This window comes from Pristiophorus japonicus, chromosome 32 (genome assembly GCF_044704955.1).
Source record: "Pristiophorus japonicus isolate sPriJap1 chromosome 32, sPriJap1.hap1, whole genome shotgun sequence".
Taxonomy (NCBI): Eukaryota; Metazoa; Chordata; class Chondrichthyes; family Pristiophoridae; genus Pristiophorus; species Pristiophorus japonicus.
In genome coordinates, this window is record NC_092008.1 from 10252306 (window position 1) to 10270845 (window position 18540).

General features: G+C 55.7%; 1 protein-coding gene across 1 annotated transcript in view; it reads left to right on the top strand.

Annotated features, from left to right (window-relative positions):
- Positions 1 to 2041: 2041 nt before the first annotated feature.
- The window catches only part of LOC139240617 (myoD family inhibitor domain-containing protein-like), a 106541-nt gene continuing 90042 nt past the window's right edge, over positions 2042 to 18540 (top strand). The window contains exons 1-2 of the mRNA XM_070869172.1: positions 2042 to 2193; positions 14108 to 14230. Of these exons, the coding sequence (XP_070725273.1) occupies positions 2112 to 2193; positions 14108 to 14230 (205 nt within the window). The 5' untranslated portion in view covers positions 2042 to 2111. The remainder of the gene's footprint in view (positions 2194 to 14107; positions 14231 to 18540) is intronic.

Below are 18540 nucleotides of genomic sequence, written 5' to 3' on the forward strand. Positions count from 1 at the left end.
AATGCATGGCAGATGCAGTATAATGTAGATAAATGTGAGGTTATCCACTTTGGTGGCAAAAACACGAAGGCAGAATATTATCTGAATGGCAGCACGAGGAAAAGGGGAGGTGCAACGAGACCTGTGTGTCATGGTACATCAGTCATTGAAAGTTGGCATGCAGGTACAGCAGGCGGTGAAGAAGGCAAATGGTATGTTGGCCTTCATAGCGAGGGAATTTGAGTATAGGAGCAGGGAGGTCTTACTGCAGTTGTACAGGGCCTTGGTGAGGCCTCACCTGGAATATTGTGTTCAGTTTTGGTCTCCTAATCTGAGGAAGGATGTTCTTGCTATTGAGGGAGTGCAGCGAAGGTTTATCAGGCTGATTCCAGGGATGGCAGGACTGACATATGAGGAGAGACTGGATCGACTGGGCCTGTATTCACTGGAGTTTAGAAGGATGAGAGGGGATCTCATAGAAACATATAAAATTCTGAAGGGATTGGACAGGTTAGATGCAGGAAGAATGTTCCCGATGTTGGGGAAGTCCAGAACCAGGGGACACAGTCTAAGGATAAGGGGTAAGCCATTTAGGACCGAGATGAGGAGAAACTTCTTCACTCAAAGAATTGTGAACCTGTGGAATTCTCTACCACAGAAAGTTGTTGAGGCCAGTTCGTTAGATATATTCAAAAGGGAGTTAGATGTGGTCCTTACGGCTAAAGGGATCAAGGGGGTATGGAGAGAAAGCAGGAATGGGATATTGAAGTTGCATGATCAGCCATGATCATATTGAATGGTGGTGCAGGCTCGAAGGGCCGAATGGCCTACTCATGCACCTATTTTCTATGTTTCTATGTTTACAGTGGGTGCAGGGGAGTGTGTCAGAATTTACAGGGGCAGTACTGAGGGAGCGCCGCACTGCGCTGTCGGAGGGGCAGTACTGAGGGAGCGCCGCACTGTCGGAGGGGCAGTACTGAGGGAGCGCCGCACTGCGCTGTCGGAGGGGCAGTACTGATGGAGCGCCGCACTGTCGGAGGGGCAGTACTGAGGGAGTGCTGCACTGTCGGAGGGGCGGTACTGAGGGAGCGCCGCACTGTCGAAGGGGCGGTACTGACGGAGCACCGCACTGTCGGAGGGGCAGTACTGAGGGAGTGCCGCACTGTTGGAGGGGCAGTACTGACGGAGAGCCGCACTGTCGGAGGGGCAATACTGAGGGAGCCCCGCACTGTCGGAGGGGCAGTACTGAGGGAGCCCCGCACTGTCGGAGGGGCAATACTGAGGGAGCCCCGCACTGTCGGAGGGGCAGTACTGAGGGAGCGCCGCTCTGTCGGAGGGGCAGTACTGAGGGATCGCCGCACTGCGCTGTCGGAGGGGCAGTACTGAGGGAGTGCCGCATTGTCGGGAGGGGCAGTACTGAGGGAGCCCCGCACTGTCGGAGGGGCAGTACTGAGGGAGCCCCGCACTGTCGGAGGGGCAGTACTGAGGGAGCCCCGCACTGTCAGAGGGGCAGTACTGAGGGAGCCCCGCACTGTCGGAGGGGCAGTACTGAGGGAGCCCCGCACTGTTGGAGGGGCAGTACTGAGGGAACCCCGCACTGTCGGAGGGGCAGTGCTGAGGGAGCCCTGCACTGTCGGAGGGGCAGTACTGAGGGAGCCCCGCACTGTCGGAGTTGCGGTACTGAGGGAGCCCTGCACTGTTGGAGATGCCGTGTTTCGGGATGAGACGTTAAACCCGAGGCCCCCATCTGCCCTCTCGGGTGGATGTAAAAGATCCCGGGGCTACTATTGGAAGAAGAGCAGGGGGAGTTCTCCCCGGTGTCCTGGGGCCGATATTTATCCCTCGACCAACATCACGACAACAGAGGATCTGGGTCATTATCACATCGCTGTGTGTGGGAGCTTGCTGTGCGCAAATTGGCGTTTCCCACATTACACAACAGTGAGCGCACTCCGATAGTGCTTCATTGGCTGTGAGGCGCTTTGGGACGTCCGGTGGTGGTGACAGGTGCTATATAAATGCGAGCCTTTCTTTCTGTGTTGATAGTGCGCTGGCAGTTCCTCTCGGCTGCTCGGCTGGACTGATCCCGTTCCACGTGCATTAAGCCGCAGCTGCCCCTCCTGCCCGCCGGGATGTCGGAGCCCGAGACAGTCCACACCCGCTCCCCGGGACCCCAGTTCCTGCCGCGCCACGGAGGTGAGGCCGCGCCCAACGGTGAGTGTCGTCTCGCGGTCCTCCCGCGGAACCGGCGACGGGTGTTGCCCGTTAAACGTCTGTGGGCGGGGGGTGGGGGGGGGCTACTCTTCTTCATCTTTGGTCAGCATCATCGCGGGCAGTCCCTCGGAATCGAGGAAGACTTGCTTCCACTCTTAACACGAGGCCTCACGTGGCTGAACAGTCCAATACGGGAGCCACGGTCCCTGTCACAGGTGGGACAGACAGTGGTTGAGGGAAGGGGAGGGTGGGACTGGTTTGCCGCACGCTCCTTCCGCTGCCTGCGCTTGGTTTCTGCACGCTCTCGGCGACGAGACTCGAGGTGCTCAGCGCCCTCCCGGATGCACTTCCTCCACTTAGGGCGGACTGGTCTTTGGGCCCAGGGACTCCCAGGTGTCGGTGGGGATGTTGCACTTTATCAGGGAGGCTTTGAGGGTGGTCCCTTGTAACGTTTCCTCTGCCCACCTTTGGCTCGCTTTCCGTGAAGGAGTTCCGAGTCGAGTATTTCTTTCGCAAAACTTTTGAGAAGTACCCACATGGGATCCAGGGCAAAGTGACAAGTTGGATCCAAAATGGGCTCAGAGGCAGGAAGCAAAGGGTAATGGTTGATGGGTGTTTTTGTGACTGGAAGGATGTTTCCAGTGGGGTTCCGCAGGGCTCAGCGCTGGGTCCCTTGCTTTTTCTGGTATGTATCAACTATTTAGATTTGAATATAGGGAGTATGATTAATAAGTTTGCAGATGACACTAAAATTGGCTGTGTGGTTGATAATGAAGAGGAAAGTCATGGGCTGCAGGAGGATATCAATCTACTGGTCAGGTGAGCAGAGCAGTGGCAAACGGAGTTTAATTCAGAGAAGTGTGAGGTGATGCACTTTGGGAGGGCTAATAAGGAAAGGGTCTACACATTAAGTGGTAGGTCACTTAATAGTGTAGAGGAACAGAGGGACCTTGGAGTACTTGTCCACAGATCCCTGAAGGGAGCAGGCCAGGTGGATAAGGTGGTTAAGAAGGCACACGGAATACTTACCTTTATTGGCCGAGGCATGGAATACAAGAGCAGGAAGGTTATGCTTAAATTGTATAATACTTTGGTTAGGCCACAGCTGGAGTACTGCGTGCAGTTCTGGTCGCCGTATTACAGGAAGGACGCGATTGCACTGGAGAGGGTGCAGAGGAGATTTACCAGGATGCTGCCAGGAATGGAGAATCTTAGCAATGAGGACAGATTGGAGAGGCTGGGGTTGTTCTCATTGGAACAGAGGAGGCTGAGAGGAGACCTGATTGAGATGTACAGAATATTGAGGGGCCTGGACACAGTGGATAGTAAGGGTCTATTTCCATTGGTGGAGGGGTCTATTACGAGGGGGCATAATTTTAAGATGGTTGGTGGAAGGTTTAGAGAGGATTTGAGGGGGGCTTCTTTATGCAGAGGGTTGTGGGGATCTGGAACTCGCTGCCTGGGAGATTGGTGGATGCAGAAACTCTCACCACTTTTAAGAGATGGTTGGCTGGGCACTTACAGTGCAGTAACCTGCAGGGTGACGGACCCAGAGCTGGTAATTGGGATTAGACTGGATGACCTTTTGTTGGACAGAGCAGATATAACGGTAAGTACTGCAGGGAATCAAATACGGCCAGGGTGATCTCCTGGACTAGTGTCGATCGCCTGGATGGGTCGGAGAGGAATTTTCCCAGATTTTTTCTCCCTAAATGGGCCTGGGTTTTTATCTGGTTTTTGCCTCTCCCAGGAGATCGCGTGGCTCCGGTTGGGGTGGAGTGTAGAATGTTTCAGTACAAGGGGTGTCGCAGTTATGTGGGGCGGACTGGTTGGGCTGTGTGCTCTTTGCCTTTCTGTCATTGTTCATGGGTTTATATGTAACCTTCAGGGCTGCTGACCGAGGGCCGGGCGGCTCTTTGTCGGCCGGCGCGGACACGATGGGCCGGAATGGCTTCCTCCTGCGCTGTACATGTCTATGTTTCTAAGAAGCTCGACACCATCCAGGACAAAGCAGCCCCGCTCGATGGGCCACGCTCCCCACCACCTTCAACACTCACTCCCTCCACCACCGGCGCACCGTGGCTGCAGTGTGCACCGTCCACAAGATGCACCGCGGCAACTCGCCAAGGCTTCTTCGGCAGCACCTCCCGAACCCGCGACCTCTACCCCCTAGAAGGTCAAGGGCAGCAGGTCCATGGGAACACCACCCCCTCCACGTTCCCCTCCCAGTCACACACCATCCCTCGACTTGGGAATATATCGGCCGTTCCTCCATCGTCGCTGGGTCACAATCCTGGAACTCCCTCCCTAACAGCACTGTGGGAGCACCTTCACCACACGGACTGCAGCGGTTCAAGAAGGCGGCTCACCACCACCTTCTCAAGGGGCCATTAGGGATGGGCAATAAATGCCGGCCTTGCCCACAACAAATATAAAAAAAACCCTTGTCATGCCAGGGACTGGTCTGGTGAACCTTCGCTGCACTCCCTCTATGGCAAGTATATCCTTCCTTAGGTAAGGAGACCCAAACTGTGCACAATACTCCAGGTGTGGTCTCACCAGGGCCCGATATAATTGTCAGCCCTGGACAACGTGGACCATTTCCCATACCTCGGGAGCCTCTCATCAATAAGGGCAGACAATGACAACGAGATCCAACACCGCCTCCAGTGTGCCAGTGCAGCCTTCGGCCGCCTGAGGAAAAGAGTGTTTGAAGACCAGGCCCTCAAATCCACCACCCAGCTCATGGTCTACAGGGCTGTAGTGATACCCGCCCTCCTGTGTGGCTCAGAGACATGGACCATGTACGGTAGACACCTCAAGTCGCTGGAGAAATATCACCAACGATGTCTCCGCAAGATCCTACAAATCCCCTGGGAGGACAGACGCACCAACGTTAGCGTCCTCGACCAGGCCAACATCCCCAGCATCGAAGCACTGACCACACTCGACCAGCTCCGCTGGGCAGGGCCACATTGTCCGCATGTCCCCCCAGACACGAGACTCCCAAAGCAAGCGCTCCACTCGGAACTCCTTCACGGCAAACGAGCCAAAGGTGGGCAGAGGAAACGTTACAGGGACCACCCTCAAAGCCTCCCTGATAAAGTGCAACATCCCCCACCGACACCTGGGAGTCCCTGGGCCCAAAGACCAGTCCGCCCTAAGTGGAGGAAGTGCATCCGGGAGGGCGCTGAGCACCTCGAGTCTCGTCGCCGAGAGCGTGCAGAAACCAAGCGCAGGCAGCGGAAGGAGCGTGCGGCAAACCAGTCCCACCCTCCCCTTCCCTCAACCACTGTCTGTCCCACCTGTGACAGGGACTGTGGCTCCCGTATTGGACTGTTCAGCCACCTGAGGCCTCACGTTAAGAGTGGAAGCAAATCTTCCTCGATTCCGAGGGACTGCCTGTGATGATGATATAATTATAGTAAGACTTCCCTACTCTTATACACCAACCCCCGCTCTCCCACCCTCCACCTTGCAATAAAGTCTAACCTGTCATTTTCCCTTCCTCAGTAAGTGCTGGGGCAGCAAGCAATTAGTGATCAGGATATTGCTGAGCAGGGCAGCCAGAATGATTGAGGGCAGGGAGGGACAGGATCTCGAGGAGTGATTAGGTAAAATGAGAGTGTTCTCACTGGGAGAGAGCAGGTTAGAGCGGAGGGGTGCGTGCTGTTTCGTGGATTCTACAGGGACTGGATAATGGAGATAGCGACGAGCGAGAGAGAGAGAGAGAGAGAGAGAGAGAGACAGGGAGACAGAGAGAGAGAGAGACAGAGAGGGAGAGACAGGGAGACAGAGAGAGAGAGACAGAGAGGGAGGGAGGAGAGAGAGAGAGAGAGACAGAGAGAGAGAGAGACAGAGAGACAGACAGAGAAAGAGAGAGAGAGACAGATAGAGAGGGAGGGAGGAGAGAGACAGAGGGAGAGAGAGAGAGAGAGAGACAGGGAGACAGAGAGAGAGAGACAGAGAGGGAGGGAAGAGAGAGAGAGAGACAGAGAGGGAGGGAGGAGAGAGAGAGAGACAGAGAGGGAGAGAGGGAGGGAGGGAGGAGAGAGAGAGAGACAGAGAGAGAGACAGAGAGAGAGAGACAGATAGAGAGGGAGGGAGGAGAGAGACAGAGGGAGAGAGAGAGTGACAGAGGGAGAGAGAGGGAGGGAGGAGAGAGAGAGGGAGAGAGAGACACATACACAGAGAGACAGAGAGAGAGACAGAGAGCGAGAGACAGACAGAGAGAGAGACACACTGAGACAGAGACAGAGAGAGAGACAGAGAGAGAGAGGGAGAGACAGAGAGAGAGACACAGAGAGAGAGAGAGAGCGAACCTCGCCCAGGACAGTCGCCCAGACGACACGGCCTGTTTGAAGTACGGGGTGGGTGTAAATGCCAAACAAATCTGTGGAAGTATTGCCCAGAAACCCCGGCCTCCCCAGGGTCCGTACGGAGTGTCTACGGACCCGGGCAGATATCGCAAAAGCCTGTTCTCGGCGAGCGACACGCGAGCGCTGAAGACCGTTTTTTTGCGATCTGCCAAGCCGGACATGCTTCCCGCTGCCATTACCGCCCCTCCGGGGAGCGAACAGAGCGAATATCCAGCCCTCATCAGAGAACAGCGTTTCGAGGACCCGGTACCGGGAGGTTTGGGGCATGGCCGGGGCTGAGTGTGGTGAGCTCAGGACTTACAAGCAACTTCTAAACAATCTTCAACAAGGTGTCCCACATTACACTGACCTCACCTCAAAAAGTACTTCATTGGATGATAAACGCTTTGGGACATCCGGTGGTTTGTAATCATTGTCTAAATTGTTCTCTCTCTCTCCCTGTCTGTCTGTCTCTCTCTGTCTCTCTCTCTCTCTCTCTCTCTGAATCTCTCTTTCTTTTTCTCTCTCTCTCTCTGTCTCTCTCTCTCTCTCTCTCCCTCCCTCTCTGTCTCTCTCTCTCTCTTTTTCTCTCTCTCTCTATCTGTCTCTCCCTCTCTCTGTCTCTCTCTCTCTCTTTTTCTCTGTCTCTCTCTCCCTCTCTGTCTCTCTCTCTCTGTCTCTCCCTCTATTTTTCTCTCTCTCTCTGTCTCTCTCTCTCTCTCTCTCCCTCCCTCTCTGTCTCTCTCTCTCTCTTTTTCTCTCTCTCTCTATCTGTCTCTCCCTCTCTCTGTCTCTCTCTCTCTCTCTCCCTCTCTGTCTCTCCCTCTCTGTCTCTCTTTTTCTCTCTCTCTCTGTCTCTCTCTCTGTCTCTCTCTGTCTCTGTCTCGCTTTCTTTCTCTCTTTTTCTGATATTCATTCCTGGGATGTGGGCGTTGCTGGCAAGGCGGCCATTTATTGCCCGTCCCTAATTGCCCCTTGAGAAGGTGGTGGTGAGCCGCCTTCTTGAACCGCTGCAGTCCGTGTGGTGAAGGTGCTCCCACAGTGCTGTTAGGGAGGGAGTTCCAGGATTGTGACCCAGCGACGGTGAAGGAACGGCCGATATATTTCCAAGTCGGGATGGTGTGTGTGTGACTGGGAGGGGAACGTGGAGGTGGTGGTGTTCCCATGGACCTGCTGCCCTTGACCTTCTTGAATCAGAGAAATTTACAGCGTGGGAGGAGGCCATTTCGGCCCATCGTGTCCTCGCCGGTCGACCAAGAGCTACCCGGCCTCATCCCACTTTCCCGCTCTGGGTCCGTAGCCCTGTAGGTTACAGCACTTCAAGCTGCACATCCAAATGTGGTGAGGGTTTCTGCCTCTACCGCCCTTTCAGGCCGTGAGTTCCACCCCAGACCCCCACCACCCTCTGGGTGAAGACATTTCCCTTCAAATCCCCTCTAAACCTCCCCCCCAATTACTTTCAATCTCTGCCCCCTGGTTGTTGAGCCCTCTGCCCAGGGAAACAGGTCCGTCCTATCCACTCTATCCAGACCCCTCCTCATTTTATACACCTCAATCAGGTCTCCCCTCAGCCTCCTCTGTTCCAAGGAAAATAACCCCAGCCTATCCAATCTTTCCTCATCGCTAAAATTCTCCCATCCCGGCAACATCCTGGTAAATCTCCTCTGCACCCTCTCCAGTGCCATCACATCCTTCCTGTAATGTGGTGACCAGAACTGCTCCAGGATTGTGCTGCAGTATAACATGGATAAATGTGAAGTTATCCACTTTGGTAGGAAAAACATAAGGACAAAGTATTGTTTAAATGGTGATGATTTGGGAAGTGTGGATGTACAGAGGGACCTGGGTCCCCTTGTACACCAGTCAAAGCAAACATGCCGGTGCAGCAAGCGGTTAGGAAGGCCAGTGGTATGTTGGCCTTCATTGCGAGAGGGTTTGAGTACAGGAGCAAGGAGGTCTTACTCCAGTTATACAGGGCCCTGGTGAGACCACACCTGGAGTATTGTGTGCAGTTTGGGTCTCCTTACCTAAGAAAGGATATACTTGCCATAGAGGGAGTGCAGCGAAGGTTCACCAGACTGATTCCTGGGAGGGCAGGACTGTCGTATGAGGAGAGATTGGGTCGACTGGGCCTGTATTCACTGGAGTTTAGAAGAATGAGAGGGGATCTCATTGAAAGGTATAAAATTCTGACGGGGTTGGACAGACTGGATGTGGGGAGGATGTTTCCCCGGGGCTGGGAAGTCTTGAACAAGGGGTCACAGTCTCAGGATACGGGGTAGGAAATTTAGGAGCGAGATGAGGACAAATGTTTTCACTCCGAGGGAGGTGAACCTGTGGAATTCTCTACCACAGAAGGCTGTGGAGGCCAAGTCACTGAATATATTTAAGAGGGAGATAGATAGATTTCTAGACACAAAAGGCATCAAGGGGCCTGGGGAGAAAGCGGGAATATGGTGTTGGGATAGAGGATCAGCCATGGTCATATTGAATGGTGCAGGCTCGAGGGGCCGAATGGCCGACTCCTGCTCCTATTGTCTATGTTTCTAGGGGGCGGAGGTCAGGGCTTGGGAGGAGCCGGTGACCTTGGCCCTCTGGTTTGTGGGATTTCCTCGTCTGGTGTCTGGGTCTATTGTGGAGCAACACCCCTACCTCCAGGAATTGACACAAGACCATCAGAAATAGGAGCAGGAGTCGGCCATTCGGCCCCTCGAGCCTGCTCCGCCATTTAATACCATCATGGCTGATCCGATCATGGACTCAGCTCCACTTCCCTGCCCGCCCCCTTATCCCCTTATCGGTTAAGAAACTGTCTATCTCTCTCTTAAATATATTCAATGTCCCGGCTTCCACAGCTCTCTGAGGCAGCGAATTCCACAGATTTACAACCCTCTGAGAGAAGAAATTCCTCCTCATCTCAGTTTTAAATGGGCGGCCCCTTATTCTAAGACCATGCCCCCTAGTTCTAGTCTCCCCCATCAGTGGGAACATCCTCTCTGCATCCACCTTGTCGAGCCCCCTCATAATCTTATACGTTTCGATAAGATCACCTCTCATTCTTCTGAACTCCAATGAGTAGAGGCCCAACCTCCTCAACCTTTCCTCATAAGTCAACCCCCTCATCCCCGGAATCAACCGAGTGAACCTTCTCTGAACTGCCTCCAAAGCAAGTATATCCTTTCGTAAATATGGAAACCAAAACTGCACGCAGTACTCCAGGTGTGGCCTCACCAATACTCTGCATAACTGGAGCAAGACTTCCCTGCTTTTATACTCCATCCCCTTTGCAATAAAGGCCAAGATACCATTGGCCTTCCTGATCACTTGCTGTACCTGCATACTAACTTTTTGTGTTTCATGCACAAGTAACCCCAGGTCCCGCTGTACTGCGGCACTTTGCAATCTTTCTCCATTTAAATAATAACTTGCTCTTTGATTTTTTTCTGCCAAAGTGCATGACCTCACACTTTCCCACATTATACTCCATCTGACAAATTTTTGCCCACTCACTCAGTCTGTCTGTGTCCTTTTGCAGATTTTGTGTGTCCTCCTCACACATTGCTTTTCCTCCCATCTTTGTATCTTTGTATCGAAGATTAATCTGCAGGTCACGGCAGCTAGTGAAAAAATAAATAACCGAGAGGATAATGGCATAGAAGAAAATTGTTGTTTGATTTTCGTCGTTAAATATTGGAAGTGCGGGGCAGGGAGAAACAATGGTCCTATTCGCCCAGAGTCAGGAACCGACCAATGGGCTAATGGAGAGTCTGTTGGCTTTCCGATTGGCCGTGGGAAGGTGGGGAGTCACGAGGCTGGGCAAACAATGGCGGGGGGGGGGGGGGGGGGCCGGGGGCATAGTCGGTGAGGTTGGAAGTGAGAGGTCAAGCGATAGGCCCAAGCCGCGTTGAGAATTTCCAGCCGTCATAGGAACCCCGCGGTGAAGTTTTCCGCCTGTTTCCCCCTCCGTAACATCGCCCGCCTCCCGCCCCCTGCCTCAGCTCATCCGCTGCTGAAGCCCCCATCCGTGCCTTTGTTCCCTCCAGACTTGACTATTCCAACACACTGAGCTTCTGGCTGGCCTCCCACATTCTACCCGACGTAAACTCGAGGTGATCCAAAACTCGGCTGTCCCCCGTGTCCTAACTCGCACCGAGTCCCACTCACCCATCACCCCCTGTGCTCACTGACCCCGTGTCCTAACTCGCACTGAGTCCCACTCACCCATCACCCCCTGTGCTCACTGCCCCGTGTCCTAACTCGCACCGAGTCCCACTCACCCATCACCCTCTGTGCTCACTGCCCCGTGTCCTAACTCGCACCGAGTCCCACTCACCCATCACCCACTGTGCTCACTGCCCCGTGTCCTAACTCGCACTGAGTCCCACTCACCCATCCCCCCCTGTGCTCACTGCCCCGTGTCCTAACTCGCACCGAGTCCCACTCACCCATCACCCCCTGTGCTCACTGCCCCGTGTCCTAACTCGCACCGAGTCCCACTCACCCATCACCCTCTGTGCTCACTGCCCCGTGTCCTAACTCGCACCGAGTCCCACTCACCCATCACCCCCTGTGCTCACTGACCCCGTGTCCTAACTCACACCGAGTCCCACTCACCCATCACCCCCTGTGCTCACTGCCCCGTGTCCTAACTCACACCCAGTCCCACTCACCCATCACCCCCTGTGCTCACTGACCCGTGTCCTAACTCACACCGAGTCCCGCTCACCCATCACCCCCTGTGCTCACTGCCCCGTGTCCTAACTCGCACCGAGTCCCACTCACCCATCACCCCCTGTGCTCACTGACCCGTGTCCTAACTCACACCGAGTCCCGCTCACCCATCACCCCCTGTGCTCACTGACCCCGTGTCCTAACTCACACCAAGTCCCACTCACCCATCACCCCCTGTGCTCACTGCCCCGTGTCCGAACTCGCACCGAGTCCCGCTCACCCATCACCCCCTGTGCTCACTGATCGACATTGGCTCCCGGTTAAGCAACACCTCGATCTCAAAATTCTCCATTCTCCTGTTCAAAACCTTCCATGGCCCTTGCCCCTCCCTATCTCTGTAACCCCCTCCAGCCCCTACACCCCTCCCTATCTCTGTAACCCCCTCCAGCCCCTACACCTCTCCCTATCTCTGTAACCCCCTCCAGCCCCTACATCCCTCCCTATCTCTGTAACCCCCTCCAGCCCCTACACCCCTCCCTATCTCTGTAACCCCCTCCAGCCTTTACACCCCTCCCTATCTCTGTAAGCTCCTCCAGCCCCTACACCCCTCCCTATCTCTGTAACCTCATCCAGCCCCTACACCCCTCCCTATCTCTGTAACCCCCTCCAGCCCTTACACCCCTCCCTATCTCTGTAACCTCATCCAGCCCTTACACCCCTCCCTATCTCTGTAACCCCCTCCAGCCCCTACACCCCTCCCTATCTCTGTAACCCCCTCCAGCCCTTACACCCCTCCCTATCTCTGTAACCTCATCCAGCCCCTACACCCCTCCCTATCTCTGTAACCCCCTCCAGCCCCTACACCCCTCCCTATCTCTGTAACCTCATCCAGCCCCTACACCCCTCCCTATCTCTGTAACCTCATCCAGCCCCTACACCCCTCCCTATCTCTGTAACCCCCTCCAGCCCTTACACCCCTCCCTATCTCTGTAACCTCATCCAGCCCCTACACCCCTCCCTATCTCTGTAACCCCCTCCAGCCCTTACACCCCTCCCTATCTCTGTAACCTCCTCCAGCCCCTACACCCCTCCCTATCTCTGGAACCCCCTCCAGCCCCTACACCTCTCCCTATTTCTGTAACCCCCTCCAGCCCCTACACCCCCCCTATCTCTGTAACCCCCTCCAGCCCCTACACCCCTCCCTATCTCTGGAACCCCCTCCAGCCCCTACACCTCTCCCTATCTCTGTAACCCCCTCCAGCCCTTACACCCCTCCCTATCTCTGTAACCTTCACCAGCCCCTACACCCCTCCCTATCTCTGTAACCTCATCCAGCCCCTACACCCCTCCCTATCTCTGGAACCCCCTCCAGCCCCTACACCTCTCCCTATTTCTGTAACCCCCTCCAGCCCCTACACCCCCCCTATCTCTGTAACCCCCTCCAGCCCCTACACCCCTCCCTATCTCTGGAACCCCCTCCAGCCCCTACACCTCTCCCTATCTCTGTAACCCCCTCCAGCCCTTACACCCCTCCCTATCTCTGTAACCTTCACCAGCCCCTACACCCCTCCCTATCTCTGTAACCTCATCCAGCCCCTACACCCCTCCCTATCTCTGGAACCCCCTCCAGCCCCTACACCCCTCCCTATCTCTATAACCCCCTCTCGCCCCACAACACCCCGAGATGTCTGCGCTCCTCTAATTCTGCCCTCCTGACCATCCCTGATTATAATCGCTCCACCATCGGTGGCCGTGCCTTCTGTTGACTGGGCACCAAGCTCTGGAACTCCCTCCCTTAACCTCTCCGTCTCTCTCTCCTCCTTCAAGACGCTCCTTAAAACCGACCTCTGACCCAGCTTTTGGTCACCTGTCCCTAATATCTCCTTATGCAGCTCGGTGTCAAAATGTATTTGTCTCGTCTTCATCATCACGGGCAGTCCCTCGGAATCGAGGAAGACTTGCTTCTAGTCTTAACATGAGTCCTTAGGTGGCTGAACAGTCCAATATGAGAGCCACAGTCCCTGTCACAGGTGGGACAGACAGTGGTTGAGGGAAGGGGAGGGTGGGACTGGTTTGCCGCACGCTCCTTCCGCTGCCTGCGCTTGGTTTCTGCACGCTCTCGGCGACGAGACTCGAGGTGCTCAGCGCCCTCCCGGATGCACTTCCTCCACTTAGGGCGGACTGGTCTTTGGGCCCAGGGACTCCCAGGTGTCGGTGGGGATGTTGAACTTTATCAGGGAGGCTTTGAGGGTGGTCCCTGTAACGTTTCCTCTGCCCACCTTTGGCTCGTTTGCCCGTGAAGGAGTTCCGAGTAGAGCGCTTGCTTTGGGAGTCTCGTGTCTGGGGACATGCGGACAATGTGGCCCTGCCCAGCGGAGCTGGTCGAGTGTGGTCAGTGCTTCGATGCTGGGGATGTTGGGCCTGGTCGAGGACGCTAACGTTGGTGCGTCTGTCCTCCCGGGGGGTTTGCAGGATCTTGCGGAGACAGCGTTGGTGGTATTTCTCCAGCGACTTGAGGTGTCTACTGTACATGGTCCATGTCTCTGAGCCATACAGGAGGGCGGGTATCACTACAGCCCTGTAGACCATGAGCTGGGTGGTAGATTTGAGGGCCTGGTCTTCAAACACTCTTTTCCTCAGGCGGCCGAAGGCTGCACTGGCGCACTGGAGGCGGTGTTGGATCTCGTCGTCAATGTCTGCCCTTATTGATGAGAGGCTCCCGAGGTATGGGAAATGGTCCACGGTATCCACACTGCTGTGAAGCACCTTGGGACGTTTGACTAAGTTAAGGCCGCTATATAAATGCAGATAGTTATTGTGAGGCCATCGCCGTGATTGCCGATCTCTTTCTCTCCTCCCCCCCCCCCCACCCCGCCCCCAAGCAGACAGGGGCAGAGGCGGTTATCTGTCCGATAGCCAGCGCTCTCTCACCGGGGACGATTTCAGCGGCAACGAAAGTTCCCAGCTCATCCCGAGCCACGGAGGCCCCACTTCGGAACCACAGCCAGGTAACGCACGGGGCCCGGGGAGGGGTGGGTAGGCCTGGTCAGTACAGGCCGCAGGAGGAGCCTGGGCATTTCCTGCTCAGTGTGTGTGGAGTGGGGAGGGGGCGAGGGAGGGCAGGCCTGGTCAGTACAGGCCGCAGGAGGAGCCTGGGCATTTCCTGCTCAGTGTGTGTGGAGTGGGGGGGTCGAGGGAGGGCAGGCCTGGTCAGTACAGGCCGCAGGAGGAGCCTGGGCATTTCCTGCTCAGTGTGTGTGGAGTGGGGGGTGCGAGGGAGGGCAGGCCTGGTCAGTACAGGCCGCAGGAGGAGCCTGGGCATTTCCTGCTCAGTGTGTGTGGAGTGGGGGGGGCGAGGGAGGGCAGGCCTGGTCAGTACAGGCCGCAGGAGGAGCCTGGGCATTTCCTGCTCAGTGTGTGTGGAGTGGGGGGTGCGAGGGAGGGCAGGCCTGGTCAGTACAGGCTGCAGGAGGAGCCTGGGCATTTCCTGCTCAGTGTGTGTGGAGTGGGGGGTGCGAGGGAGGGCAGGCCTGGTCAGTACAGGCCGCAGGAGGAGCCTGGGCATTTCCTGCTCAGTGTGTGTGGAGTGGGGGGGGCGAGGGAGGGCAGGCCTGGTCAGTACAGGCCGCAGGAGGAGCCTGGGCATTTCCTGCTCAGTGTGTGTGGCGTGGGGGGTGCGAGGGAGGGCAGGCCTGGTCAGTACAGGCCGCAGGAGGAGCCTGGGCATTCCCTGCTCAGTGTGTGTGGAGTGGGGGGAGCGAGGGAGGGCAGGCCTGGTCAGTACAGGCCGCAGGAGGAGCCTGGGCATTTCCTGCTCAGTGTGTGTGGAGTGGGGGGTGCGAGGGAGGGCAGGCCTGGTCAGTACAGGCCGCAGGAGGAGCCTGGGCATTTCCTGCTCAGTGTGTGTGGAGTGGGGGGGGCGAGGGAGGGCATGCCTGGTCAGTACAGGCCGCAGGAGGAGCCTGGGCATTTCCTGCTCAGTGTGTGTGGAGTGGGGGGTGCGAGGGAGGGCAGGCCTGGTCAGTACAGGCCGCAGGGGGAGCCTGGGCATTTCCTGCTCAATGTGTGTGGAGTGGGGGGTGCGAGGGAGGGCAGGCCTGGTCAGTACAGGCCGCAGGAGGAGCCTGGGCATTTCCTGCTCAGTGTGTGTGGAGTGGGGGGTGCGAGGGAGGGCAGGCCTGGTCAGTACAGGCCGCAGGAGGAGCCTGGGCATTTCCTGCTCAGTGTGTGTGGAGTGGGGGGGGCGAGGGAGGGCAGGCCTGGTCAGTACAGGCCGCAGGAGGAGCCTGGGCATTTCCTGCTCAGTGTGTGTGGAGTGGGGGGGGGGGGCGAGGGAGGGCAGGCCTGGTCAGTACAGGCCGCAGGAGGAGCCTGGGCATTTCCTGCTCAGTGTGTGTCGGGTGGGGGGGGGGCGAGGGAGGGCAGGCCTGGTCAGTACAGGCCGCAGGAGGAGCCTGGGCATTTCCTGCTCAGTGTGTGTGGAGTGGGGGGAAGAAAGGGGCTTGGGGCAACTCACCCCTCCGCTGTGTCCCCCACGTTGCCAGCCCCTCGGGTTATGGGCAGTGGGTGTCGGCAGGGAGGAAAGTGTCTGCAATTCCACTGAGGTAGCCGTCACAGCTGGGATGGAGAGATTTTGCGAGGGAGAGAGAGAGACAGAGACAGAGAGAGAGAGGGACAGAGAGACAGAGAGAGAGACAGAAAGAGAGGGACAGAGAGACAGAGCGAGAGAGAGAGAGACAGAGCGAGGGAGAGAGAGAGAGGTAGAAGGGGGCAGAGAGACAGAGAGAGAGAGAGAGAGAGACGGAGACAGAGAGAGAGAGGGACAGAGAGACAGAGCGAGAGAGAGAGAGAGAGAGCGAGAGGGAGAAGGGGGCAGAGAGAGAGACAGAGAGAGAGAGGGACAGAGAGAGCGGGAGAGAGACAGAGAGAGACAGGGAGAGAGAGAGAGAGAGAGTGACAGAGAGAGCGAGAGAGACAGACAGGGAGAGAGAGGGACAGAGAGAGCGGGAGAGAGACAGAGAGAGACAGGGAGAGAGAGAGAGAGAGAGAGAGAGAGTGACAGAGAGAGCGAGAGAGACAGACAGGGAGAGAGAGAGAGAGAGAGAGACAGAGACAGACAGGGAGAGAGAGAGAGAGAGAGAGACAGAGAGAGACAGGGAGAGAGAGATAGAGAGACAGAGAGAGAGAGGGACAGAGAGAGAGAGAGAGAGAGAGACAGAGAGAAAGAGAGACAGAGAGAGAGCGACAGAGAGAGAGAGGGACAGAGAGAGAGAGAGAGAGAGAGAGAGAGACAGAGAGAGAGAGATAGAGAGACAGAGAGAGAGAGGGACAGAGAGAGAGAGAGAGAGAGATAGACAGAGAGAGAGAGACAGAGAGAGAGAGCGACAGAGAGAGAGGGGGGCAGAGAGAGAGAGAGAGCGAGGGAGAAGGGGGCAGAGAGAGAGAGCGAGAGAGAGGGGGGCAGACAGTGCGAGAGACAGAGAGAGCGGGGAGAGAGAGAGAGGAAGACTCGGGCACTGTGCCGATCATGAGGGCTCTATAATGAAGATTGATGCCAAAGAGGTAGCTGCCAGCACAGTGCGTCTCGAACCTTTCATGTCCCATTAAACCCGCGAGTTGCTGAGGTTGTATTGACGGTACTCCCAGGCGAGCTGCTCTGGCATTAAATCAGTGCTCGGTGCAGGAAGACCGGCTGGCAATTAAATACCACCTCATCCTGCGCGAGCTTTGCACATCCAGCAAAATACATCCAACTGCAATCGCTGCACTTTCTGTCAGAGGGTGCGACATCCGTCAAACAGGCACAGCATGATCCCAGTGTAGTGAATCACCAACTGGTATCTAACCCCGTGCTGTACCTGCCCTGGGAGTGTTTGATGGGACAGTGTAGAGGGAGCTTTACTCTGTATCTAATCCCGTGCTGTACCTGCCCTGGGAGTGTTTGATGGGACAGTGTAGAGGGAGCTTTACTCTGTATCTAACCCCCTGTACCTGCCCTGGGAGTGTTTGATGGGACAGTGTAGAGGGAGCTTTACTCTGTATCTAACTCCGTGCTGTACCTGCCCTGGGAGTGTTTGATGGGGACAGTGTAGAGGGAGCTTTACTCTGTATCTAACCCCCTGTACCTGTCCTGGGAGTGTTTGATGGGACAGTGTAGAGGGAGCTTTACTCTGTATCTAACCCCGTGCTGTACCTGCCCTGGGAGTGTGTGATGGTGTCATGTATCTTACATTATTATATATAACTGTATCCCAACATGCTATACATGACTGTAATAAGATATGACCTGTAACCACCAGCATACCTTACCACCAGGGGTGCACTTGCAAGAGACAGGTATATAAGGAGAGGTCTCAGGCAAGTGCAGCATCCCAGAGCTGTGTAATAAAGGTGCAGGTCCTGAGTGACCTTGACTTCAGCATGTGCCTCGTGTGAATCTGTACTGAGGGGCAGGACTTTATAGTGGCGACGAGTTACGGGATTACAGAATCCACAGAATGGCGAACAACGGATCAGATGAAAAGTACAATGCGGGAGACAATTGGGAGGACTTTATAGAAAGGCTCCAGCAAAGCTTTGTAACCAAAGACTGGTTAGGCGACGATAAGGCAGACAAGAGAAGAGCCCATCTCTTGACCAGCTGTGGCTCGAAAACATACGCTTTAATGAAGGATCTGTTGGTACCCGAGAAACCAGCAAGCAAGTCGTTTGAAGAATTGAGCACACTGGTAAGAGACCACCTGAAGCCAGCGAGCAGCCTACACATGGCCAGACACAGGTTCTACAACTACAGACGCTGTGTGGGCCAGAGCATACCTGACTTCGTGGCGGAACTTCGGAGGTTGGCTAGTTTATGTGAGTTCTCCGATGAACTGAGGAGAGAAGTACTGAGAGACTTTTTCATTGAAGGAATAGGCCACGCAGGCATATTCCGAAAGCTCATAGAGACCAAGAACCTGACCTTAGAGGCAGCAGCACTGGTTGCACAGACATTCTTGGTAGGGGAAGAATTAACGAGGTTGATTTACAATGCAGGTACGACAACTAACGAAATATCGGAACAAGAAGTTCACAGCATTAAACAAGCTGCTACCCCCACACACAGACAAAACCGGGAGAACAGGCTCTCGACAGGAGGCAGAAGCCATCAAGGGCCACAGGAACGGCCGTTCACACCTCATCAACCCACAATGCGAGCAATCAACGACAAACTGAGAGAAGCTCAAGAGAAATCAGCCAGACGCAGCTCATTCTTTGCAAGCAGTCTGTGCTGGAGGTGTGGGGGTGGGCACTCGGCAAGGGGATGTCGATTTCAGCA